Raw genomic sequence first — 23,998 nt, 5'->3', positions numbered from 1 at the left:
TTATAGTATTTAAGTGCCAAGCACTGTACACTAAGCACTGGGGTAGGTGCAAAATAATTAGATCGTACATGGGGCTCGCAATCTAAGTAGAAGGGAGAATAGGCAGTGAATCCCCATTTTACTGAAGAGGGAATTGAGGCACGGAGAAGTTAGGTGACTTGCCTAAGGTCACACAGCAGGTCAGTGGCGCAGCTGGATTAGAACCCAGATCCTCTGACTTCCAGGTTTGCGCTCTTTCCACTAGATCACACTGCTTTCAAGGCCCTGGCCTTCTCAAAATATTCTAAAGAAAAGACTAGACCGTAATCTTTCTACACTGGTTTTAAGTCCCACTTGGAGGCAAAGGTAAGGATTAGTTGAATTTTAATGGCTCCGTATTGACGTTTTTTTCGTTTAGCAAAGACACCTATCAACCACAGAGGATTTTAGAGTTAAACCAGTCAAGGTAAGAGTTAATATAATCATCTGTTTACTTATTAGTTGTTAGCAGCCAATTCAGTCCTACCATTACAGTGCCCCACAGAACAGTATTTTCCCTCTTCACATTGCCATATGTTTACAGGGATGGTGGGGGCAGAGCTGGAGAGCTGCTGTCAAAAGAGACTTAAGCAATTTAGTCAACAAAATGTGCTAATCACTGTGAGGAAGCTGGTGGAGGAATGTTTGCAGAAAGGAATCACAGGTTTCTCCCAGTTTTACCCTGCGGAGTCTTTTTGGCCAAGACATACACACAGAACAATTTGTAAACGTGTACTTTTAGTCACATCTATGAATATTGAGGCTGAGCCCCAATTCGCAAAGGCATAGAAAAGGAATAGACGACTCATTTTTCAAATTGGAATTTATTTCTCCTCAGTTCTTCCTCAAAGTCTTTATTAGTCTCCTGATATGAAGTCCAAAGATTCTAGTCACCCTACATCCCATACATCTCTGTACGCACTTAACCAATCAATGGTATTTATTGAGTACACTGTGTGCAGAGCACTATAATAAGCATTTGGGAAAGTACAATAGAGTAGAGGTGGTAGACACGATCCCTGCTCATAAGGAACTTAGAGTCTACAGAGGGAAATAGGCATGAAATTACAGCCACTCTCTGTTATTTAATATTGGTTACCCCAGTGGATCTTCCCTGGACCCTTCTGTAGCCAAAACCACCACACCTCACTGCAAACGCACAGCCTTCACAGTGGCAGGTTTTAAAATTGAGGCTTTCCAACAACAGTGGTGCCAGCATCTGTCTCTAGGACACTGGCCTTTGCCTCCCAGAGGTGTTTGTCTAAATGAAGCACCAGCGAGAGGAGAATGAGAGCTGATGAGTTCTCCTTCTTTCTGTCTCTCTCCTGCTCCGCTGAGGGGCCTTCTTGGGCAGAATCCTATAGTCAGTCAATTGTATTGATTGAGGGCTTGCTATGTGCAGAGCACTTTACTAAGTGCTTGGGAGAGTACGACAGAACAATAAGCAGACACATCCCCTGTCCACAACGAGCTTACAGTCTAGAGAGGGAGACAGACATTAACATGAACAAACCACTACGCCATGCCGCTTCTCAACTTTGCCAATTCCATGATCTTGTGTAATACATTTCAAAAGCAATTGCTCCCATAACAGCTTCACATATAAATGCTCTGTTGAATTCCATGGTTAATTTTAACACTGATGCATTCGTAAACAATGACGCATTCATAATGAATAACAAGTTTTTTTCACTATCAAATCTGTTTTGTTCTTCCAGTGAACTATTCATTTATGTAAAATGTTTTAAGCTGACAATTACTGAAGTAACTTAATTTGTTCTGATGTATGTCGATGGCTTTTTCCTTTTGCCAAAAAAACTTAGTAGTTCATGACTCTGTCATTTTTATAGATGACTTTTCCTTTCACTATAACATACTCAATTAATTCTTGATGACCTCCAAACTGGTAAATCAAGTGTTCCCATCTAGAAAGAAATGAAAACACGTGATATAAATACAGGTGAGTTTAAAACGATCGCCACAGTTTGTAACAAATATATTCTTGACCAGGATCCTATATTCTTTTTTTTATCCCTTTTGCTATTTCTACATAATAATAATGATGATGATATTTGTTAAGCGCTTACACTGTTTTAAGCTGTGGGGTAGATACTAGGTCTGCTGTGCACACAGTAAGCGCTCAATAAATACGATTGATTGATACAAGGTAATCAGGTTGTCCCACATGGGGCTTACAGTCCTAATCCCCATTTTACAGATGAGGGAACTGAGGCACAAAGAATTTAAGTGACTTGCCCAAAGTCATACAGCAGACAAGTGGCAGAGCCAGGATTAGAACCCATGACCTCTGACTCCCAAGACTGTGCTCTTTCCACTAAGCCACGCTACTTCTCATCACACCATTTCTAGTACTAAATATATTAACATTTTATTTTTTTTAATAAGTGGCCCTTGATAAAAAATTTATCAGGTGATAGGTGGAAATAACTACACTATTTCGGTCAAGGAGGGGGGCAGTTTGGACAATGGGGAGGTGGATTTTAACTCTGCGACCGTTGTCTTTGGGCGTGAGATAAAGAGGGAAAAGACTAGCACAGAATGTGAGCTAAGGGCATAATGTCCTGTCAGTAGATAAATATTGAATAAGATAGAGAAGCAGCATGGCCTAGTGGAGAGAGCTCGGGGCTGGGAGTCAGAGGATGTGGGTTCTAATCCCCGCTCTGCCACTTATCTGCTGTTTGACCATGGCCAAGTCACTGAACTTCTCTGTGCTTCAGTGACCTCATCTGCAAAATAGGGATTAAACGATCAATCATGAGCCCCATGTAGGACACGGACTCTGTCCAAACTGATTACCTCTTGATTGAGACGGTGAGCCCCATGTGGGACAGGGACTGTGTCCAACCCGATTTGCTTGTAACCACCCCAGCGCTCATTACATTCATTCATTCATTCATTCAATCGTATTTATTGAGCGCTTACTGTGTGCGGAGCACTGTACTAAGCGCTTGGGAAGTACAACATAGAGACGGTCCCTATCCAACAATGGGCTCACAGTCTAGAAGGGGGAGACAGACAACAAAACAAAACATGTGGACACGTTTCAAGTCATTAGAATAAATAGAAGTAAAGCTAGATGCACATCATATTAACAAAATAAATAGAATAGTAAATATGTACAAGTAAAATAAACAGTAATAAATCTGTACAAACATAGATACAGGTGCAGTGGGGAGGGGATGGGGAGGAGGAGAGGAAAAAGGGGGCTCAGTCAGTGCTTGGCACACAGTAAGCACTTAAATACCACCATTATTATTATTACCCCAGCACTTAGTACAATGCCTGACACATAGCATTCAACAAATGCACCCCTCTACCCTCACATATATATATATATATATATATATATATATATATCAGTGTAAAATTAAGAAATGCAAAGCAAATATGGCAGGATACTCACCTTGAGGACTTGAGGATAATGACATCACCTTGTTTGCCAACCTCAAGGGATCCGTGTGTGTGAGATCTCCCAAGGGCATAAGCTGCATTAATGGTGGCGGCAGCTAAAGCCTCTGGCATTGACATTTTCATGTTTACGCAGGCCAAATGCATTACCATAGGCTAATGCAGAAATAGAAAGAGAAAATATTACCATCAATTCCAGCAAATGAATTAAATGATGATGAAATAAATGGGTACGTCCTTTATTGGTCTGTTTTCCACTGCAATCTATTACCTATATGTATTTAATTTTTACCTGTTAACTATACATAGCTCGTCTTCTAAAAGTTCTAGAAGCTGTAGAGAGAATTTTAAATTTGGAATATTTAATGTCAATTTGCTTGCCAAGGTAGAGGCCAAAGCTGAGTTGACTAGTGCTGCTGATAAACTGATTAAGTAACTGCTTTTCTCCTCTCAACCGACATTTCCTTTTACTTATTATAGCCTCAAATTCATTAACATCGCAGCACACATGGTGATAGGTTTACTTCATTACCATCATTGGTGAAGGAAAAGCCCCTACCAACCAGGCTTGTTTATAAATAAAATTAAGTTCTGGTCTCTAGTCTAACGGAAGGAGTGACTGAAAAAATTTAAATGACTTGAACAAGATTACCCCACAACTCCCAGTTCAGACTCTAATACCAAGAGGACTTAAATTAAATAAGATTTCTCATAGGATGCCAGATTTTGTGGATAAAGAGAAAAAGTTCTGGGCAATTGACAGTTGGCTGGAAACTGAGAACAGGGATCTGGTACTTTTTGCTTTCTATGGAAGTTCTACTTGGATTAAAAGTTCCAAAACAGCCACATCATCTTGCATGACTTTGGCTTGTCCAAGTGAGTGGTCAGAGGTATTATTATTGTCTTTCATAAGATAACTACTTTTTATGGCATTACTTAAGCACTTACTATGCATCAAACGCTGGGCTAGATACAAGTTTATGAGGTTGGACACAGTCCCTGTCCCATGTGGGGCCCACAGTCTCAGTTGGAGGGAGGAGGATTTAATGCCCATTTTACAGATAAAGAAAGTGAGGCACAGAGAAGTTAAGTGACTTGCCCAAGGTCACACAGCAAGCACTTGGCAGAGTCAGGATTAGACCCCAGGTCCTCTCTCGCCCACGCCTGTGCTCTTTCCACTAGGCCATTCTGCTTCTCTAAATGCTTTTAAATACCTTTAAGGAAAAATGTAGCTCTTGCCATACTCTTTAGGAGACTTTGGGTCATTAAAAATATAATCACCTGAGCAGAAAGGAACGTAACTTACCATTGAAAAGCAATATGCGTTAGGGTTAAAATCACTGCCAAGAGCAACTATCACCCCTTCGTCTAACATCTTCCTAGCTCGGGGTTGCTTCAGTCTAGGAAATTAAAGCAAAGTTAGTGTTAGTCCACGTTCTTTGGACTTGATAGGGAAGAAATATTCTACTAGCACTGAATTTGGCTTGTAAACGGTTACCTGTTGCACCCAGAACCTTAGAGAAAATGTTAGAAAAATGTGCAAACATTAAATCATTGCAAGAAAGGCACTGTTAGGAACAGCAGCTGGTTTGGGTTAGTAAGTGATAATCTTAGGAGGGTGTTTCTAAAAGAATCTCTCTTGGGTGTTTTATTAATTTCAAGTGCCCCATTATCTGGACTTCATCTTAGGCTAAATGCGAAAATGATGGTGGGCTGCTGCCTGCATGAGTTTGACTGGAATTCCTTGGTGGTAGCCCAGGAGAAGTCCAAACCCACCCCTGCAGTATCCCTTGCAGAGTTAGAAGAAGTGGGTTTGTTTCAAGCTGCAGGAACCAAGAAGTTTCGTGCTTGATGCCAACCCTTTGGCCACCTGTACCAGGATGAATGTGAGGAGGTCAGGGGACCAGGGTATGACCCACTGACGCACAACTCAGAAAGAGGAGCTCAGATGGGGGTGAGTGACCACGGTGTTCTGGAATCCAAAGTACAGAGGCTGCCTAGTCAAGTCAACTCTGACCCACTCTGAAAGATATGCTGGTGTATCACAAAAGACTGGAGGAGTGTGTAGATGAGTACACGTGAATTGGCTGGAACTCTGAAATACTGGTATTTTCTTCTCCAGTTTGGCTAACCCATTATTTTGGAGTCACCCAACAACACCACATGTCCCCCTAAATAGACTTCAAAAGGAAAGACCACCTTTCTGCGCAGTTCTACTCTCAATTCTCAGGAAGGAATAATGTACTGAAGTCGGTCCAAAATTGAGTTCTCCATTAGTGGATTTCAGCCAAGTTTCCTGGAAGAGAGTTCTTAATAGTTCCTCAAAGGGGAATGAAAAAGATGCTGAGGGCAAGGGAGACCCAAAACTCTTACTTAGAAACACTTGCTTATGTTGTTCCTGGCACATAAGTGTGATTCAACTCTCAGGGGGCCCAGTAAATGGCATTACCTCAGCATGTAGGCCGTAGTGGGTAAGAGGACAGCTGAGCACTTTGCAGTTGCCATAGCAGCAATGCCTTCATCACTAACTTCTTCCAGGTGGCTAATGGCCTGGGCTCCTAGTTCAGCGCCAAGCTAAACGACATATACAGTGAACGAAAGATTTAATAGTGAAAGTAAACTACGACTCAATGTTCTACAATTAGATAACACTCCTTTGTTAGAGCATGAACTAACTCCCTGTTCTTGAAATTTACCATGCTATTTGAAAAGGATACGCTTTTAAGGAAATAAGCTAATATTTCCTTTCAAAAGACCTTCTAATGAAGATATTTTAGCCCTTTCTGAAAATCAACAAACACAAATGAGCCTCCAGGAACTGTGAGGAAAACTGACAGGCAAAGGCATAGAAGACTTGTGAAATCAAGAGAAGCGGTGTTGCCTAGTGGAAAGAGCACAGGCCTGGGAGTTAGAGGACCTGGGTTCTAGTCCAATCTCTGCCACTTGTCTGCTGTGTGACCTTGGGCAAGTCACTTAACATCTCTGGTCCTCAGTTACCTCATCCGTAAAACGGGGATTAAGACTGTGAACCCCACCTGGGACATGGACTGTGTCCAACATGACTAGCTTGTATCCTAGCCAGGGCTTAGAACAGTGCCTGGCACGGAGTAAGTGTGTACTTCTGTTGTATTGTACTCTCCCAAGTGTGTAGTATAGTGCTCTGCATATAGTAAGGGCTCAATAAATACCATTGATTAACAAATACCACTTAAAAAAAAAGCAAAACAGAGCAACTAAACCTCTTCAGGAGCCAAAGGGAAAGGGCCTGTTCTCCCACCTCTCATGTTGCGTTTGAAGCTTTTATTTCCCCATCTCCCCTCTCCTCTGCTTTGACTCTGCACTTGTCTGTGTACCCCTTAAGCACTTTTTCCCTATTCCTAATCTATTTTAATGTCTGTCTCTCCCCCTGAAGACTATGAACTCCTTTTTGGGCAGGGACCATGTCTACCAACTTTGTGGTACTGAACTTTTCCAAGTGCTTAGTAGTGCTCTGCACAGAGTAAGCACTCAATAAATACCACACTGACTGACTGAAATGGACTACTGTCACAGTGGCGGCTCCTGCCAACTTTGCCCCTTAGCCATCTGACTGTTTTAGCTAGGATGTTAGGGCAGTGCTAGGAGTCAGGAGACCTGGCTTCTCTTCCCAGCTCTACCCCCTTCCTGCTGTGTGACCTTGCCCAAATCACTTAACTTCTCTGGGCCAGGTTCCTCATCTTTAAGATAAGGATAAAATACCTGTACTCCCTCCCTATTAGATTGTGAGCCCCGGGTGGCCAGAGACTGTGTCCAATCTGAACATCCTAGTGTAGTGCTTAATAAATACCATCATCCTTCTATGCAGGTTATTTTTCTTATCTCAATAAACAGGTTCTCTGCAGGCTGTAAATTTGGTATAAGTCGTATCTCGACTGCTCTGAATGAGCCTGATCTAATCCAATCTCAGAAGTTTAACAGGTTTATGAGTTAATAATAATAATAATAATAGCATTTATTAAGCGCTTACTATGTGCAAAGCACTGTTCTAAGCGCTGCGGAGGATACAGGGCAATCAGGTTGTCGTACGGGGGACTCACACTCTTCATCTCCATTTTACAGATCAGGGAAATGAGGCCCAGAGAAGTTAAGTGACTTGCCCAAAGTCACACAGCTGACAATTGGTGGAGCTGGGATTTGAACCCATGACCTCTGACTCCAAAGACCGGGCTCTTTCCACTGAGCCACGCTGCTTCTCAATCTTAATCTTATGAGTTTAACATTAGCTAGGGACTGAAAAGAGTTCTAGGTGTTGTTGCTCTGCCTGGAGACAGAAGGCTAGACAGTACACTCCTTCCAAGCATCCGCCAGACGGGGCTCACAGGAGAGCAGTTATTTAGTCCCCATTTCACAGATGAGGAAACTGAGGCACAGAGCAGTTGAGTGACTTGCCCATGGTCACGCAGCAGGTAAGTGGCAGGGTGGTAATGAGAAACCTAACTCCCAGCCCTGTGCTCTTTGGGCAAGGTGATGCTGCTGCTTTGTACAGAGTGAATAAAGATCAAATTGCAGCACACTGATGTGCCAACCCAAATTTACTGAAATTCTAATAAACCAGACCATTCTTTCCATTTGCATCACCAACAGGAGATAAGAAAAGTAAATATTTAACAGCCCAATAAACAAGTTACTGACAAACCGCGGTGTGCGTCCAAGCCCTTCTTAACTCATTCCATCGAAACAAACACATTTTTAACCAGAGTTTTTCTTAAACTCCAAATTGGACTTTGCACGTGGGAAGGAAGTGCTTTGAACAAACACGTAAAGAGCATCCTCTCACAGATTCAAGGACAGAAAGCAAAAAAATAGTCTTGAAACAGAAATACCTCAGCAGCCTTCACAGGATGGAGTTCATCTCCGTGGAAGTTAATCTGCAACCCGATATCTTTTCCACCCTGAAGAATTCTTCTGGTAGACTCGAGATCAAAGACACCCTTCTCACAGAATACATCTATATTGTCAACATGTATTTCACCACTTAGACCAAGTTCCTTCAGTTTGGGGAGGTGGACGTTGACAATGTCATCTGCAGCTTCAGTGGCAGTTTTCCCTCTGATGAAAGAAAACAGCATTATCACAGAAAATCTGCTCAGAGAGCATCCCTGGAGGGAATGGGAGACAGATGTTGAGAACTGAATGGCTAAGTGATCTGTCCAGAACTAGAAATTTAACCTTGACCTCAATATTTAATCTTGTCTTCTTCCCATTAGGTGACACTGTATTCTTAGACCGCTAAGAATATTTCAGTCTGGCACCCCCAAGTCATTGCATTCATTACATTTAAGACATGCATTCTCCAACTCTTCATTTGAAGCAGATTATGCAGTAATAGTACAGTTCATTTTTTGCACAGTTTAAATCACTTCTGATTCTGATTTTCTAACAGCTAATCGACTACTAATTTCTAGACTGTGAGTCCACTGTTTGGGTAGGGACCGTCTCTATATGTTGCCAACTTGTACTTCCCAAGTGCTTAGTACGGCGCTCTGCACACAGTAAGCGCTCAATAAATACGATTGATTGATTGATTTTAAGAGGGTAACTATTATTTGAATTTTCAAAACTCTGACTCTAGGAAAGGAAGAAGCAGTAGTACTAGCAAGTTTGTTTCTGTAATTCCTTGTATATCCATTTCAGGTAATAAATATATTTCTGTGATGTCATGTTATAGGTAAAGTATATTATCCTGTCCATTTAAGTTCCATGTGTTTAGAGAGCCTGATAAGGGGTGGATATTTAAAGTGCTTAGTACAGTGTTCAGCACAACAGTAAGTACACAATAAATACCATTGAGTAAATGGTACCATTTACCATTGAATAAAATACCATTTTATTGATTGATAAAAAAGAAAGGGAATGAAGTGGGCAGGAACATATCTACTAACTCTGTTATACTGTACTCTCTCAAGTGCTTATTACAGTGCTCTGCACATAGTGAACGCTCATTAAATACCATTGATTAATTGACTAAGTTGGTGAGGTAGTATATTGAAATAAGTTAATGTGCAGAACAGAAAGATCACAGTATGCTGTAGTATGTTTATTTTGTCTCTCCCTTTACCTCATTTCAACATAATCAATAAGAGGAAACTGAAAAAGTGAATTTTCTGCATTCTGAGGATGCTTGGGTTTATTAAGTATGTGACTCTGGTGACTATTAAGGAACTCAGGGGAAGGGAGGGGCACATTACAGATTGACTCTTGTCTTTTTCATTTTCTTTTTGTGGTATTTGTTAAGTGCTTACTATATGCCAGGCACTGAACTAAGTGCTTGGAGATGATACATACAAGATGGTGATACTAGTCTTCTGTCCCCCTGACCTTTCCTTCCTCTTGAAAAAGAAAAGTCTGGGGAATTGTCTGCAATACTTTTTACTTTGCCTACTTTACAGTGAATGTCATCTTTTAGACTATGTGGAAGAAATTATGCATCTCAAAACACTTGTCCCAGAGTTTGCATCCCAACCTCTAAAAACAAATAGGGCTTTGTGTCTGGATAATCAATCAATCGTATTTATTGAGCGCTTACTGTGTGCAGAGCATAAGCATAAGCGTTTAGTACAGTTTTCTGCACACAGTACGTGCTCAGGAAGCACCACTGGTTGACAACCTCAGGTCCTCACCCTCAGCTGACAATCCTGAGGGTGAGGCAGGATCCCAGACCACAGAGAAACTCTGCAGGAATATGAGGGAGACTTACCTGAATCCCTAGTCGCAGCCCCATTCACTCATTCATTCATTCAGTTGTATTTACTGAGCGCTTACTGTGTGCAGAGCACTGTACTAAGTGCTTGGGAAGTACAAGTCGGAAACATATAGACACCAAACTGAACTCAGATAACAAGGCTGTAAGCTCATCCCCTAGACTGTCAGCTCATGTGGGCAGGCAACGCGTCAGCCAACTCTGTTGTATTATACTCTCCCAAGAGCTTAGTACAGTGCTCTGCACATAGTAAGCACTCAGTAAATACCACTAATATCTGACCTCCATGGAAATCTCTGAATGTGGAAAGTTGGAGTTGCTCAGATCCCGAAGTTTTGGATTCATTCATTCATTCATTAAATCGTATTTATTGAGCACTTACTGTGAGCAGAGCAGTGTACTAAGCATTTAAAATGGTATTTGTTAAGCGCTTACTATTGCCAAGCACTGTTCTAAGCCCAGGGGTAGATACAGGGCTATCAGGTTGTCCCACATGGGACTCACTGTCTTAACCCCCATTTTACAGGTGAGGTAACCGAGGCACCGAGAACTGAAGTGACTTGCCCAAAGTCACACAGCTGGCAAGTGGCAGAGCCGGGATTAGAACTCACAACCTCCAACTCCCCAGCCCATGCCCTCTCCACTAAGCCACGCTGCTCCGTTTTGAAAGACAGCCTACCATCTCTACAGGGCTCTCACAGTGCTGGTAAGTCCGTTCCTCCCCTAGAACTGTGATTCTAGGGCCATCCCTGCAGTAGAGTCATCTTGATCCTCAAAGGTTTGGAAAATGGTTGGCACCAAAGTGGTGTATTTCATTTCTACAAGGAAGCATTTAATTGAAAACTTTGTTTTTAGGGAAATTTTCCTTGGGTTAAGAGTTTCTAGAATATTGCTGCTGTCTTCTCTGTCTGTCTTCCCCCACACACACCAGAAAAGTATAAAGTTAGGCCTGGGAGACCACTTGCCCAAATGGCCTCTGGTGTAGTCTGACTCTGGGAGTGGCCGCCCACTGTAGCTCTACAGAGCAAATCACCTACCTACCTCCTTCCTTCACCTCCTCACTCTTCAATCTCCCCATCACTAGCAATGGTACACACACACACATTCTCTCCTTCTCTCTCTCTCATAAAAAGAGAGAGTCCTCACCCTCCCCTACTGTTCACTTCCTCCTTCTGTTCTTGGCTCTGTCTCTGACGTTGCCATGTGCCCAAGTAAATCACGCTAGTCTTTGTACCTTGCAGTTTCGGCCCCTGACTCATGAGTGGAAAGCACTAATGATGGGCCCTCAGAGATGGGTCAGGTACCATGAAGGCACTCCTATTTTATGGACAGAGATCCTCCTGTTTAGCAAATTCCTCAAAGATTGACCGTTTTTGAGGCAGCTTTAACCAAGCAATTAATCCTGGTACTAAGATCAGGGTTTCGGAAGTAAAGTGAAGAAGGGGCAGGGAGGAGAAGGGATAGAGGAGGATGGCAGGGTGGGACTCTCTCTGCAGCCAGGTCAGGAACTCGTGGACAGAGATTCAGAGTGGCCACTCTACATTTCCAGGGAGACCCACTTGCAGTCGGGAAGAAAGGGAAAAAGCCACCAGGAAGCCCAGGAGTCTTTCATTTGTCATGGGACTCGTTCGTTAGCAAGACACAGACATGTTACGTACCCATCCTGAACCTCTTTCTCTACCATTTAAAGCTACCTAGGGTGGGAATAGCAACCCCATGATAGAAGTTTTAGTTACTTGGGCACCGAGTGAGCTCCACAGTAGGTAGAAGATATGCCGATGCCTAGTTCCCGCCGAGCTCGTTCGATCACTCTGAGCATCTTCAGTTCCGTCTCCAGGTCTAAGCCGTAGCCGCTCTTGCACTCCACCAAGGTGGTCCCGGCCCTCAGCATACGCAGAAGTCTCTCTTTGAGGCTACTGAAGAGCTCCTCTGCCGAGGCTTTCCGTGTGCACTCCACAGTGAAGTGGATTCCTCCTCCAGCTTGGTGTATATCCATGTAGGAGGCACCTGACAGCTAAAGACAAAGCTTTCTCTTAGGCCACCTTTATGCAGGGAAAGTGGAGCAGGAGATCCATGAAAAAAAATACGGACTATTGACCACTCAGATTCAGTATTTATGTGAGGAAAATGAAAACTGGGCAGGTGGATAGCACTGTTTCAATTACAGATAACCACTTTGTCGTTAATTAATCAGTCAACAGCATTTATTGAGTGCCTGTTGTGTGCCAAACAATTACTAAACATTAGAGAAGCAGCGTGGCTCAGTGGAAAAAGCACGGGCTTTGGAGTCAGAGGTCATGGGTTCGAATCCCGACTCCACCACATGTCTGCTGTGTGATCTTGGGCAAGTCACTTAACTTCTCTGGGCCTCAGTTACCTCATCTGTAAAATGGGGATTAAGACTGTGAGCCCCACATGGGACAACCTGATCACCCCGTATCCTCCCCAGCACTTAGAACAGTGCTTTGCACATAGTAAGCGCTTAACAAATGCCAATTATTATTATTATTATTATTATTGAAAGGAGTCTAACGGGGGAGATAGACACTGAAATAAGTGACAGGAAGGAGGAAGTAATAGAGTATAAAGACATGTACAAAAGTGCTAAGGGTGGAGGGGGTGAGGAGAGGGTAAGTACCCACAAATGTGCTAAAGTGAGAGTTAGGGGGATACAGAGAGGGGAGATGATGAGAGACTGATCAGGGAAGATCTCCTAAAGGAGAAGTGGTTTCAAAATTCCTAATAATAATAATAATAGCGATGGCATTTATTAAGTGCTTACTATGTGCAAAGCACTGTTTTAAGCACTGGGGAGGTTACAAGGTGATCAGGTTGTCCCATGGGGGGATCACAGTCTTCATCCCCATTTTCCACATGAGGGAACTGAGGCACAGATAAGTCACACAGTCACACAGCTGACAATTGGTGGAGCCAGGATTTGAACCCATGACCTAATCATAATCATTTCAGGGAGCACTGCTGTTGATCAGAGTTTAGGAGGTGACAGGGCCTGGGAGAGATTTTCCCCTTTAGTCACAGGCCAGAAAATGGTCTAGGAGATAGAGCACGAGCCTGGCGTCTAATCCCAACTCTACTGCTTGTCTGCGGTGTGACCTTGGGCAAGACACTTAACTTCTCTGTGCCTCAGTTACCTCACCTATGAAATGGGGATTAAGACTGGGAGCCCCACGTATGACAGGGACTATGTCCAACCTGATTAGTTTGTATCTACCCCGGTGCTTAGTACAGCGCCCGACACATAGTAAGCACTTAACCAATATCATTTTAAAAATCTGGCTTTAAACCAGATCTAATTTCTTAAGGGAGTCAAAACTTACAAAAAAAAAGGTATTCACTTAGAGAATCCAGTCTGGATTTGGGATAGAAATGGCCGGGTTTGGATAAATTCATGGCCGAGTCGCATAATGAGTTGCCAGAGGACAGGTGGTCAAGGGACGTAACCAACCCATTTCTCTGATCATCCTATTGTCACTGACAGAGGCTGAATGGGTCACTGGTCTATTCCTTTCCAAAAGAAAGAGAATTGCATTGAAAGGCTTAACTGTGGTTCACATCACACTATCAAGGAAGATGGAAGCTCTCATGACTGCAATGTTGTGGTCATGTTCCCTTTAATTTTCAAAGAGTCCTGCTAAACCTCAGACTCCAAACAAAAGATGTGACAAAAAGAAATGTGCAGAAATAGAGGATACTCATGAAACATACAGTATAGGTTAGGGAAGGCAGGAACTGTTCCTCACCCAATATCTGGAGTGGAAAGGAAGGGAAGGGAAAGGGAAAAGAAAAGGGAAAGGAAAGAAGATAAAACTTGCACTTGAGAAAAAATGGAATAGTCTGCCAGACTTGCCTCTTCAGAAAGAGTTGTTAACTTTTAAAATCAAACACCACAAACGAGCAATGTGCCACCATTAATTCCAGTTACCTTCATGGCAAATTCATGAACTCTCTCACCAGCCCAAACAGGATGTGTGTGTGCATCCACCAAACCTGAAACCAACAGACCTTGAAGTTAAACCCTGAAGAAATTAAGCTCTTTAAAAAAAAAAAAAAGGTTCTGTACACACCAACCATTACAAATGCAAACTACCATAATACTAAACAGATTTTTTCCACAGTTGGCTCTTGGCAAAATGTGCAAATGCTTGCTGCTGCTATTTTGGGAGGGACAGATGAAATCCTGCCTCGTGGTTTTTCTTTCGGCTTAGCCAGTAAAGCTAAAATCCATAAAGGTAAATGAACCCATGATGGTAGCAATAAGAGATTTTGCTCTTCCTTGTCCCCTATATAAGCATATTGTTTTAAAAAAGGATTGCTTTTTATGCCATTTTATCTAACTGAAGTCTGGATTTTTGCATCAAACCTCTTTTATAAACAATTATGTCTCAAGTAGGCAGAATTAAGGAAGTCGCCACAGTTAGCGTGTGGTGGGCAGGGAATGCATCTAATAATTAACAGTAATAATTATGGTATTTAAGTGCTTATTATGTGTCAAGCACTATTCTAAGCGCTGGGGTAGATATCTCAGGTTGGACACAGTCCCTGTCCCCCATTGGGCTCACACTCTTAATCTCCATTTTTTACAGATGAGGTAACCAACTCCGTTATTAGGTATGCTGCAGCCTCCCAAGCGCTTAGTACAGTGCTCTGCACACAGCAAGTGCTCAATAAATAAGATGGATTGACTGATTGATTCAGCGCTTATTCCACGTTAAATAGCATGCTTTGCATTAGAATAGGTACAAAATTCACAGTTTGGCCTCATAGTTTGGAAATGTTCAGATAGCTGTTGTTCTTTGGTATTTTTGTCAAAGTATGACATGGATAAATCAATAAGGGATTAACAGTGGGAAATGAAGGGATCTAAATGTTAAGTGGTACAACACTGACTATGACATATTTAGTCTGCGACCCCCATGTGGAACAGGGACTGTGTCCAACCTAATTATCTCAATCTACCCCAGGGCTTAGAACACTGATTGGCACCAGGTCGACACTTATCAAATACCACAGTTATTATGGCCCTAATCGTTAATCTCCCCCTCTTGACTGTAAGCTCGCTGTGGGCAGGGAATGTGTCTGCCAACTGTTGTATCGTGCTCTCCCAAGTGTTCAGTACATCATCATCATCAATCGTATTTATTGAGCACTTACTATGTGCAGAGCACTGTACTAAGCACTTGGGAAGTACAAATTGGCAACATATAGAGACAGTCCCTACCCAACAGTGGGTTCGCAGTCTAAAAGGGGGAGAGTACAGTGCTCTGCACATAGTAAGCACTCAATAAATACCTCTGATGATGACGAATCACTAGGCTGGATGTCAAGGAGGGCAAGAATCCCATTTTCCTTCCAACATCCTGTTGCCACTGTCAATAAGTAGCCACCAGGACTCATTGGACCCAAGAATAGCATTTTGATCATTCTTTGAATACCGAGTTCAGTGATGCAGTGATACTTGAAGAAATGGTACTTACCTGGAAGTATACATTTCCCAGAACAGTCAATTATCTCCTCAAACACTTCTCCTGAGAACTGCTTACGGATAGCATCCACAGGACCTATGGCTTCTATAAATCCGTCTCTGCAGAAAAACAACAGTGGTTTCATTGTGGGGGAAAAAAATGAAACAGCGATTCAGCACATATCATCTGATTTCGTTTTGTTCACTAAGGTTGCCTGGTTCAACATTTAAAATATTTTGGAAAATGTGCAAGAGGTGCCGATGTTATTTCTGGAAGACATGCAAGGTGATCATGAAGTTTAATGCTTCCCTGGGTGAGATCAGGGAATGAGAGAATAGTGTGAATTTCACAGTGGAGTGTTGGGAGTCAGAAGAGCCTTTTGACGGTGCAGATCAGGAGGCAAATTATGGCAAGGTTATGTTGTCATTGACACATTTGGATTTCTAGCCTTTGGGCACTTGGGATTTCCCCCACCCACAGCTCCACAGCACTTAAGTACATATCCGTCATTTATTTATTTATTGAAATCATGTCTGTTTCCCCCTCTAGATTGTAAGTTCTTTGTGGGCAGGGAACATGTCTACCAACTCTCCCCTCGTCCCCCTCTCCATCCCCCCCCCATCTTACCTCCTTCCCTTCCCCACTGCACCTGTATATATGTATATATGTTCATACATATTTGTTACTCTATTTATTTTACTTGTACATATCTATTCTATTTATTTTATTTTGTTAGTATGTTGGGTTTTGTTCTCTACCTCCCCCTTTTAGCCCACTGTTGGGTAGGGACTGTCTCTATATGTTGCCAACTTGTACTTCCCAAGTGCTTAGTACAGTGCTCTGCACACAGTAAGCGCTCAATAAATACGATTGATGATGATGATGAACTCTGTTGCACTGTACTGCCCCAAACATTTAGTATAATGCTCTGCATACAGCAAGTGCTCAATAAATGCCATTGATTGAATGACTGGTATGTCTGAAAGATGAGGAGCAGGGACTTGATGATAGTTATAGGCTGAGAAGAATAAATGGTAAGTACTATGACAGGAGAAAGAAAAACAGGCTGAGATACATAGGAAATAATGGTTAACTATGGGGAAGATAACACAGAAACAGTGGCAAGAGCAACAGCCTCGGAGTCAGGGAACCTGGGTTCTAATCTCAGCTTTGCTACTTCCCTGCTGTCACTTAACTTCTCTGTGCCCCAGTTTTCTCATCTTTAAAATGGGGATTAAATATCTGTGCTCCCTTCCCCTTAGACTGTGAACCCTATGTGGTACAGCAACTGTATCCAACATAATTATCATATAATAATAATAATAATAATGGCATTTATTAAGCACTTACTATGTGCAAAACACTGTTCTAAGCACTGGTGGGGGGGTTACAGGGTGATCAGGTTGTCCCACGGGGTGCTCACAGTCTTAATCCCCATTTTAGAGATAAGGGAACTGAGGCCCAGAGAAGTTAAATGACTTGCCCAAAGTCACACAGCTCACAATTGGCAGAGCCGGGATTTGTACCCATGACCTCTGACTCCAAAGCTCGTGCTCTTTTCCATTGAGCCACGCTGCTTCTCTTCTCTGTGCCTAATATAATAACCCTAATGCCTAATATAGTGTTTGGCACATTGAAAACCTTTATTATATACCATAATTTTATTGGCAATAGTATTAAATATCTCATCATGCACATCACAGGGCATGAAAATGTAGATGGCTCAGCACAAACTCTATCTACTACTGCAAAACTTAAGGCCCATGCTTGGTGGCAGGACAACTGTTGTTTATATACTGTTCACCCAAACTGGCAAAGGGCCAGAAATAGTGCACCACTACATTTTTACAGACAATGTGCAGGCATGCAAGAGAGCCTTTCCCAATATCACATATGAATTAAATCTCACTGTCAGCAGCACCCTCTTGGAACAGAAGGACAACTCTATAGTCTCCAGATCCTAATTTCTCCTCCCTCCTGCATTGGGAATATCTGCTGCTCATAAGCACCTGCAGCTGGGAAAAGAGAGGAAAGGCAAATCAATCCCCCTCAGGTGTCAATTCTGCATTTCACATGTAATGAATCACACTCCTACAAAATTTTTTACACATTTTTCAAAGCAATGAACAGTTCGGTAATTTGATGTTTTCTACCGGACTGTGCTTGAGTTGTTTTTTAAGATGGACCACGAACCACGGTTTAGCTAGTGGTTTAAGGGAATCGTGCTCTGCATGGATAAGCGCTCAATAAATACCACTGATGGATAGAAGTGAACCGATGCTCACTTGCAGAAACCTGTCGATTCTCGCCTGTTTGAAGAAAGCCAAGGCCAAGTTTCCCCCTTCCCTGAGCTAACCTATAGGGAATCATCGGCCAATCAATCAATCGTATTTACTGTGTTTATTGCGTGCAGAGCACTCCACTAAGCTATTGTTATAACAATGTAACAGACATATTGCTGCCCACAACGAGTTTACAGTCTAGAGGAGTAGACAGACCTTAATTTTAATAAATTATGGATCTGTACATAAGTGATGTGGGGCCATGTGTGGTGTGAATACCAAGTTCCAAAAGAGGAGGCGGGCCTTCATTGAGGCTTTGCAGGTGGGGAGAGTTAATCGTTTGTCGGCTATAAAGGGGGAGGGCGGAGCAGACCCCAGGCAGGCCGTGGGTGAGAGGCAGATGAGATTAGATTGGGGGGTTTATAGTAAATTAGCATTAGAAGGCTGAAGTTTGCAGCCCTTGGTTGTAGGAGGAGGCAAGGTCCTGGTGGCCTTGAAGAACAGAGACTCCTGTTAACTGTTGCAAAAAGGTTTGTGACCCTCCAGGGTGGGCAAGGCTTTGGTGACTTTCTCCATCTGAGAAAATTTAGAGGGAATATGGGTGAAGTGAAACACTAAACTGTCAGAATGGTCTGAACTTTCCATCTTAAGCCAACTGACCTTCAGCAGACTCTTCAGTGTTAGAGTCACCCATGACCTGGAGTGTAACCCCCAGCTGAGTTCAGTCCTCACCTTGTCACTTTTTTTAATGGTATTTAAGAGCTTATTATATGGCAGACACTGTACTAAGTGCTGGGGTAGATACAAGCTAATCAGGGTGGACCCAGTCCCTGTCCCACCCTGGGTCTCACAGTCTTAATAGCCCCATTTTACAGAGGAGGGAACAAGCCCAGAGATGTGCAAATATAATAATAATATTTTTTAAGCACCTACTATGTGCAAAGCACGGTTCTAAGCGCTGGGGGGGATACAAAGTGATTAGGTTGTCTCACGTGGGACTCACAGTCTTCATCCCCATTTTATAGATGAAGTAGCTGAGGCACAGAGAAGTTGTGACTTGCCCAGTCACACAACAGACAAGTGGTGGAGTAGGGATTAGAACCCATGACTTCTGACTCCCAAGCCCGTACTCTTCCCACTGAGCCATGCTGCTTATATATATATATATATCTATATATATATATCAATTATATATCTGTAATTCTATTTCTATTCTATATTCTATTTATATTCTATCTTCTATTTATATAATTCTATAGAGAATCAGCATGGCTCAGAGGAAAGAGCACGGGCTTGGGAGTCAGAGGTCATGGGTTCTAATTCCTACTCTGCCACTTGTCTGCTGTGTGACTTTGGGCAAGTCACTTCACTTAGAGAAGCAGCGTTGCTCAGTGGAAAGAGCCTGGACTTGGGAGCCAGCGGTCAAGGGTTCGAATCCTGACTCCGCCACTTGTCAGCTGTGTGACCTTGGGTAAGTCACTTAACTTCTCTGAGCTTCAGTTCCCTCATATGTAAAATCTGTAAATGTAAAATTAAGACTGTGAGCCCCATGTGGGACAACCTGATCACCCTGTATCCCCCCCAGTGCTTAGAACAGTGCTTCGCACATAGTAAGCGCTTAACAAATGCTATCATTATTATTATCATTCTCTGTGCCTCATCTGGAAAATGGGGATCAAGACTGTGGGACAACCTGATCACTTTGTAACCTCCCCAGCGCTTAGAACAGTGCTTTGCACATGGTAGGTGCTTAATAAATGCCATCATCATTATTATTACTCTATAATGATGCCACTGATGCCTGTTTACTTGTCTTGCTGTGTGTCTTCCCCCTTCAGGACAGGGATTGTCTCTCTTTGCTGCCGAGCTGTACTTTCCCAAGCGTTCTGCTCAGTCCAACTTGTCCTTCCCAAGCGCTTAGTCCAGTGCCCTGCACACAGTAAGCGCTCAATAAATACGACTGAATGAATGCTCTGCACACGGTAAGTGCTCCAGGAATACGATGGAGTGAATGAAGTGACTTGTCCGCCAGCAGACAGGTGGTGGAGGGGGGCTGGGAAGGCCAGGCCCCCCCTTGCCCGCAGGAGGTGGGGCAAGGGGGGAAAGGGTGGCCGGTGCCCCCCGGGGGGCTGACTCACCTTCCGATGAGCAGGCTGGCATTGGGGAGGAGGGCCAGGCCAGGCCCGGGCTGGAGGTAGGACTGGCCCCGGCTGCACACCAGTACCACTTGCTGGGCGTTCTCCAGCAGGAGTCGGTGCCCACCGGCCATGGTGCCCACCGTGGGATGCCCTCTGCGGGGGCACAGCCACTGGGCAGGGGCGGAGACCCCGGAGCTGTGGCCTCCAGGCCCCGCCTCAGCTGGCGGTCCCCGCCCCCGGAGTCTAAGAGCAGCGAAGGCGGGGGCGGGCTGCTTTTCTATTCATTAATAATTATGTTGGTATTTGCCAGAGAATCAATCGATCGTATTTATTGAGCGCTTACAGTGTGCAGGGCACTGGACTAAGCGCTTGGGAAGTACAAGTCGGCAACACATGGAGACAGTCCCTACCCAACAGCGGGCTCACAGTCTAGAAGGGGGAGACAGAGAACAAAACCAAACATACTAATAAAATAAATAGAATAGATATGTACAAGATAGAGTAATAAATATGTACAAACATATATACATATATATAGGTGATGTGGGGAAGGGAAGGAGGTAAGATGGGGGGATGGAGAGGGGGACGAGGGGGAGAGGAAGGAAGGGGCTCAGTGTGGGAAGGCCTCCTGGAGGAGGTGAGCTCTCAGTAGGGCCTTGAAGGGAGGAAGAGAGCTAGCTTGGCGGATGAGCCCACTGTTGGGTAGGGACTGTCTCTATATGTTGCCAATTTGTACTTCCCAAGCGCTTAGTACAGTGCTCTGCACATAGTAAGCACTCAATAAATACGATTGATGATGATGATGATAATGATTCCAGGCTAGGGGGATGATGTGGGCCGGGGGTCCACGGCGGGACAGGCGAGAACGAGGCCTAACGGTGAGGAGGTTAGCGGCGGAGGGTGCGGGCTGGGCTGGAGAAGGAGAGAAGGGAGGTGAGGTAGGAGGGGGCGAGGGGATGGATGGACAGCCTTGAAGCCCAGGGTGAGGAGTTTCTGCCTGATGCGCAGATGGATTGGTAGCCACTGGAGAAGCAGAGAAGCAGAGTGGCTAAGTGGTAAGAGCCCGGGCTTGAAGGTCAGAGGTCATGGGTTCTAATCCCAGCTCTGGCACCTTTTTATGGCATTTATTAAGCGTTTACTATGTGCAAAACACTGTTCTAAGCGCTGGGGAGGTTACATCAATCAATCAATCAGTCATATTTATTGAGCACTTACTGTGTGCAGAGCACTGGACTGAGCTCTTGGGAAGTCCAAGTTGGCAACATAGACGGTCCCTACCCAACAGTGGGCTCACAGTCTAGAGGGGGAGACAGACAACAAAATGAAACACATTAATAAAATAAATAGAATAAGTATGTACAAATAAAATAGAGTAATAAATACATACAAACATATATACATAGTCATTCATTCAATCGTATTTATTGAGCGCTTACTGTGTGCAGAGCACTGGACTAAACGCTTGGGAGGTACAAGTTGGCAACATATAGAAACGGTCCCTACCCAACAGTGGGCTCACAGTCTAAAAGCTTTATTAAGCTTTATTTATTAAGAGCTTACTATGTGTAAAGCTCTGATTTAAGCGCTGGGGAGGTTACACGGTGATCAGGTTGTCCACGGGGCGGCTCACAGTCTTCATCCCCATTTTACAGATGAGGTAACTGAGGCCCAGAGAAGTGAAGTGAGTTGCCCAAAGTCACACAGCTGACAATTGGCAGAGCCTGGATTTGAACCCATGGCCTTTGACTCCCAAGCCCGTGCTCTTTCCACTGAGCCACGCTGCTACTTGTCAGCTGGGTGACCTTGTTTAAGTCACTTCACTTCTCTGGGCCTCAGTGACCTCATCTGTAAAATGGGGATGAAGACTGTGAGCCCCCCATGGGACAACCTGATCACCTTGTCTCCCCCCCAGTGCTTAGAACAGTGCTTGGCACGTAGTAAGTGCATAATAATAATAATGGTATTTTTTTAGGCACTTAATATGTGCCAAGCACTGTTCTGAGCACTGGGGTAGATACAAGGCAATTAGGTTGTCCCACATGGGGCTCTCAGTGTTCACCCCCATTTTACAGGGGAGGGAACTGAGGCCCAGAGAGGTGAAATGACTTGCCCAAAGTCCCGCAGTTGACAAGGATTAGAACCCACAACCTCTGACTCCCAAGCTCGGACTCTTGCCACTGAGCCATGCTGCATCTCTAATTCATTCCATCGTATTTATGGAGCACTTACTGGGTGCAGAGCACTGGACTAAGCACTTGGGAAGCACAAATTGGCAACAGAGAGAGACAATCTCTATCCCACAACGGGCTCCCAGTCTAGAAGGGGGAAGACAGACAACAAAACAAGTAGACAGGTGTCAATACCATCAGAATAAATAGAGCTATACACATCATTAATAAATTATTAAATAAAATAAATTAAATGTGAAATTAATATACACATCATTAATAAAATAGAGTTAGTATGTACAAATAAAATAGAGTAATAAATATGTAGAAATATATACAAGTGCTGTGGGGAGGGGAAGGGGGTAATAATAATGATGGCATTTTAAGCGCTTACTATGTGCCAAGCACTGTTCTAAGCACTGGGGTAGATACAAGATGATCAGGTTGTACCCCTTGGGGCTCACAGTCTTCGTCCCCCTTTGACAGATGAGGTAACTGAAGCCCAGTGAAGTGACCTACCCAAAGTCACTTGGAGGGAGGCGGAGAAGGAGGAGGGGTGGGAAAAAGTAGGGGGCTCAGTCTGGAAGTTCATTCATTCAATCGTATTTATTGAGCTCTTACTGTGTGCAGAGGCCTGGACTAAGCGCTTTCTTAGCACGTGAAAAGTACTTTGTAGTTAGAAGTTCATTGACGACGTTTTGGGGAGAAGGGTTGAGGGCCAGGAAAGCGCCCCCTCCCCGGGGGCCGGAGGGGGCAGAGGTGGAGGAAGGGCAGGGGGCTGGAGGGGGCAGAGGGGAGGAAGGGCAGGGGCTGGAGGGGGCAGAGGGGAAGGGCAGGGGGCTGGAGGGGGCAGAGGGGAAGGGCAGGGGGCTGGAGGGGGCAGAGGGGAAGGGCAGGGGGCTGGAGGGGGCAGAGGGGAAGGGCAGGGGGCTGGAGGGGGCAGAGGGGAAGGGCAGGGGGCTGGAGGGGGCAGAGGGGAAGGGCAGGGGGCTGGAGGGGGCAGAGGGGAAGGACAGGGGGCTGGAGGGGGCAGAGGGGAAGGGCAGGGGACTGGAGGGGGCAGAGGGGAGGAAGGGCAGGGGCTGGAGGGGGCAGAGGGGAAGGGCAGGGGGCTGGAGGGGGCAGAGGGGAAGGACAGGGGGCTGGAGGGGGCAGAGGGGAAGGGCAGGGGGCTGGAGGGGGCAGAGGGGAAGGGCAGGGGGCTGGAGGGGGCAGAGGGGAAGGACAGGGGGCTGGAGGGGGCAGAGGGGAAGGGCAGGGGACTGGAGGGGGCAGAGGGGAAGGGCAGGGGGCTGGAGGGGGCAGAGGGGAAGGGCAGGGGACTGGAGGGGGCAGAGGGGAAGGGCAGGGGACTGGAGGGGGCAGAGGGGAAGGGCAGGGGGCTGGAGGGGCAGAAGAGAAGGGCAGGGGGCTGGAGGGGGCAGAGGGGAAGGGCAGGGGGCTGGAGGGGGCAGAGGTGGAGGAAGGGCAGGGGGCTGGAGGGAGCAGAGGGGGAGGAAGGGCAGGGGACTGGAGGGGGCAGAGGGGGAGGATGGGCAGGGGACTGGAGGGGGCAGAGGAGGAGGAAGGGCAGGGGACTGGAGGGGGCAGAGGGTTCTCGCCTGTCCCGCCATCGACCCCCGGCCCACGTCATCCCCCGGGCCTGGAATGCCCTCCCTCTGCCCATCCGCCAAGCTAGCTCTCTTCCTCCCTTCAAGGCCCTGCTGAGAGCTCACCTCCTCCAAGAGGCCTTCCCAGACTG

General features: G+C 44.9%; 1 protein-coding gene across 1 annotated transcript; it reads right to left on the bottom strand.

Moving 5' to 3' along the window:
• Window positions 1-823: 823 nt before the first annotated feature.
• AMDHD1 (amidohydrolase domain containing 1) lies at window positions 824-20,262 on the bottom strand. The gene is made up of 9 exons (XM_038756946.1): window positions 20,090-20,262; window positions 15,682-15,788; window positions 14,130-14,194; window positions 11,923-12,200; window positions 8,310-8,535; window positions 5,897-6,021; window positions 4,754-4,847; window positions 3,443-3,603; window positions 824-1,943 (listed from the first exon to the last, which is right to left on the bottom strand). The coding sequence occupies exons 1-9, from the start codon at window positions 20,218-20,220 to the stop codon at window positions 1,838-1,840; spliced, it is 1,293 nt and encodes a 430-aa protein (XP_038612874.1). The 5' UTR covers window positions 20,221-20,262; the 3' UTR covers window positions 824-1,837.
• Window positions 20,263-23,998: the final 3,736 nt, after the last annotated feature.

Source organism: Tachyglossus aculeatus, chromosome 14 (genome assembly GCF_015852505.1).
Source record: "Tachyglossus aculeatus isolate mTacAcu1 chromosome 14, mTacAcu1.pri, whole genome shotgun sequence".
NCBI classification, from domain to species: Eukaryota; Metazoa; Chordata; class Mammalia; order Monotremata; family Tachyglossidae; genus Tachyglossus; species Tachyglossus aculeatus.
The sequence above is the reverse complement of the archived record's forward strand: the minus strand, read 5'-3'. Positions and strand labels throughout refer to the sequence as shown.

Coding starts and splice junctions, on each gene's coding strand:
- AMDHD1 (XM_038756946.1), bottom strand. CDS start 20,220: ATGGCCGGTGGGCACCGACTCCTGCTGGAGAACGCCCAGCAAGTGGTA. Junction 15,789..20,089: donor GCCAGCCTGCTCATCGGAAG/GTGAGTCAGCCC, acceptor GTTTTTCTGCAG/AGACGGATTTATAGAAGCCA. Junction 4,848..5,896: donor ACTACGGCCTACATGCTGAG/GTAATGCCATTT, acceptor TTAATTTCCTAG/ACTGAAGCAACCCCGAGCTA.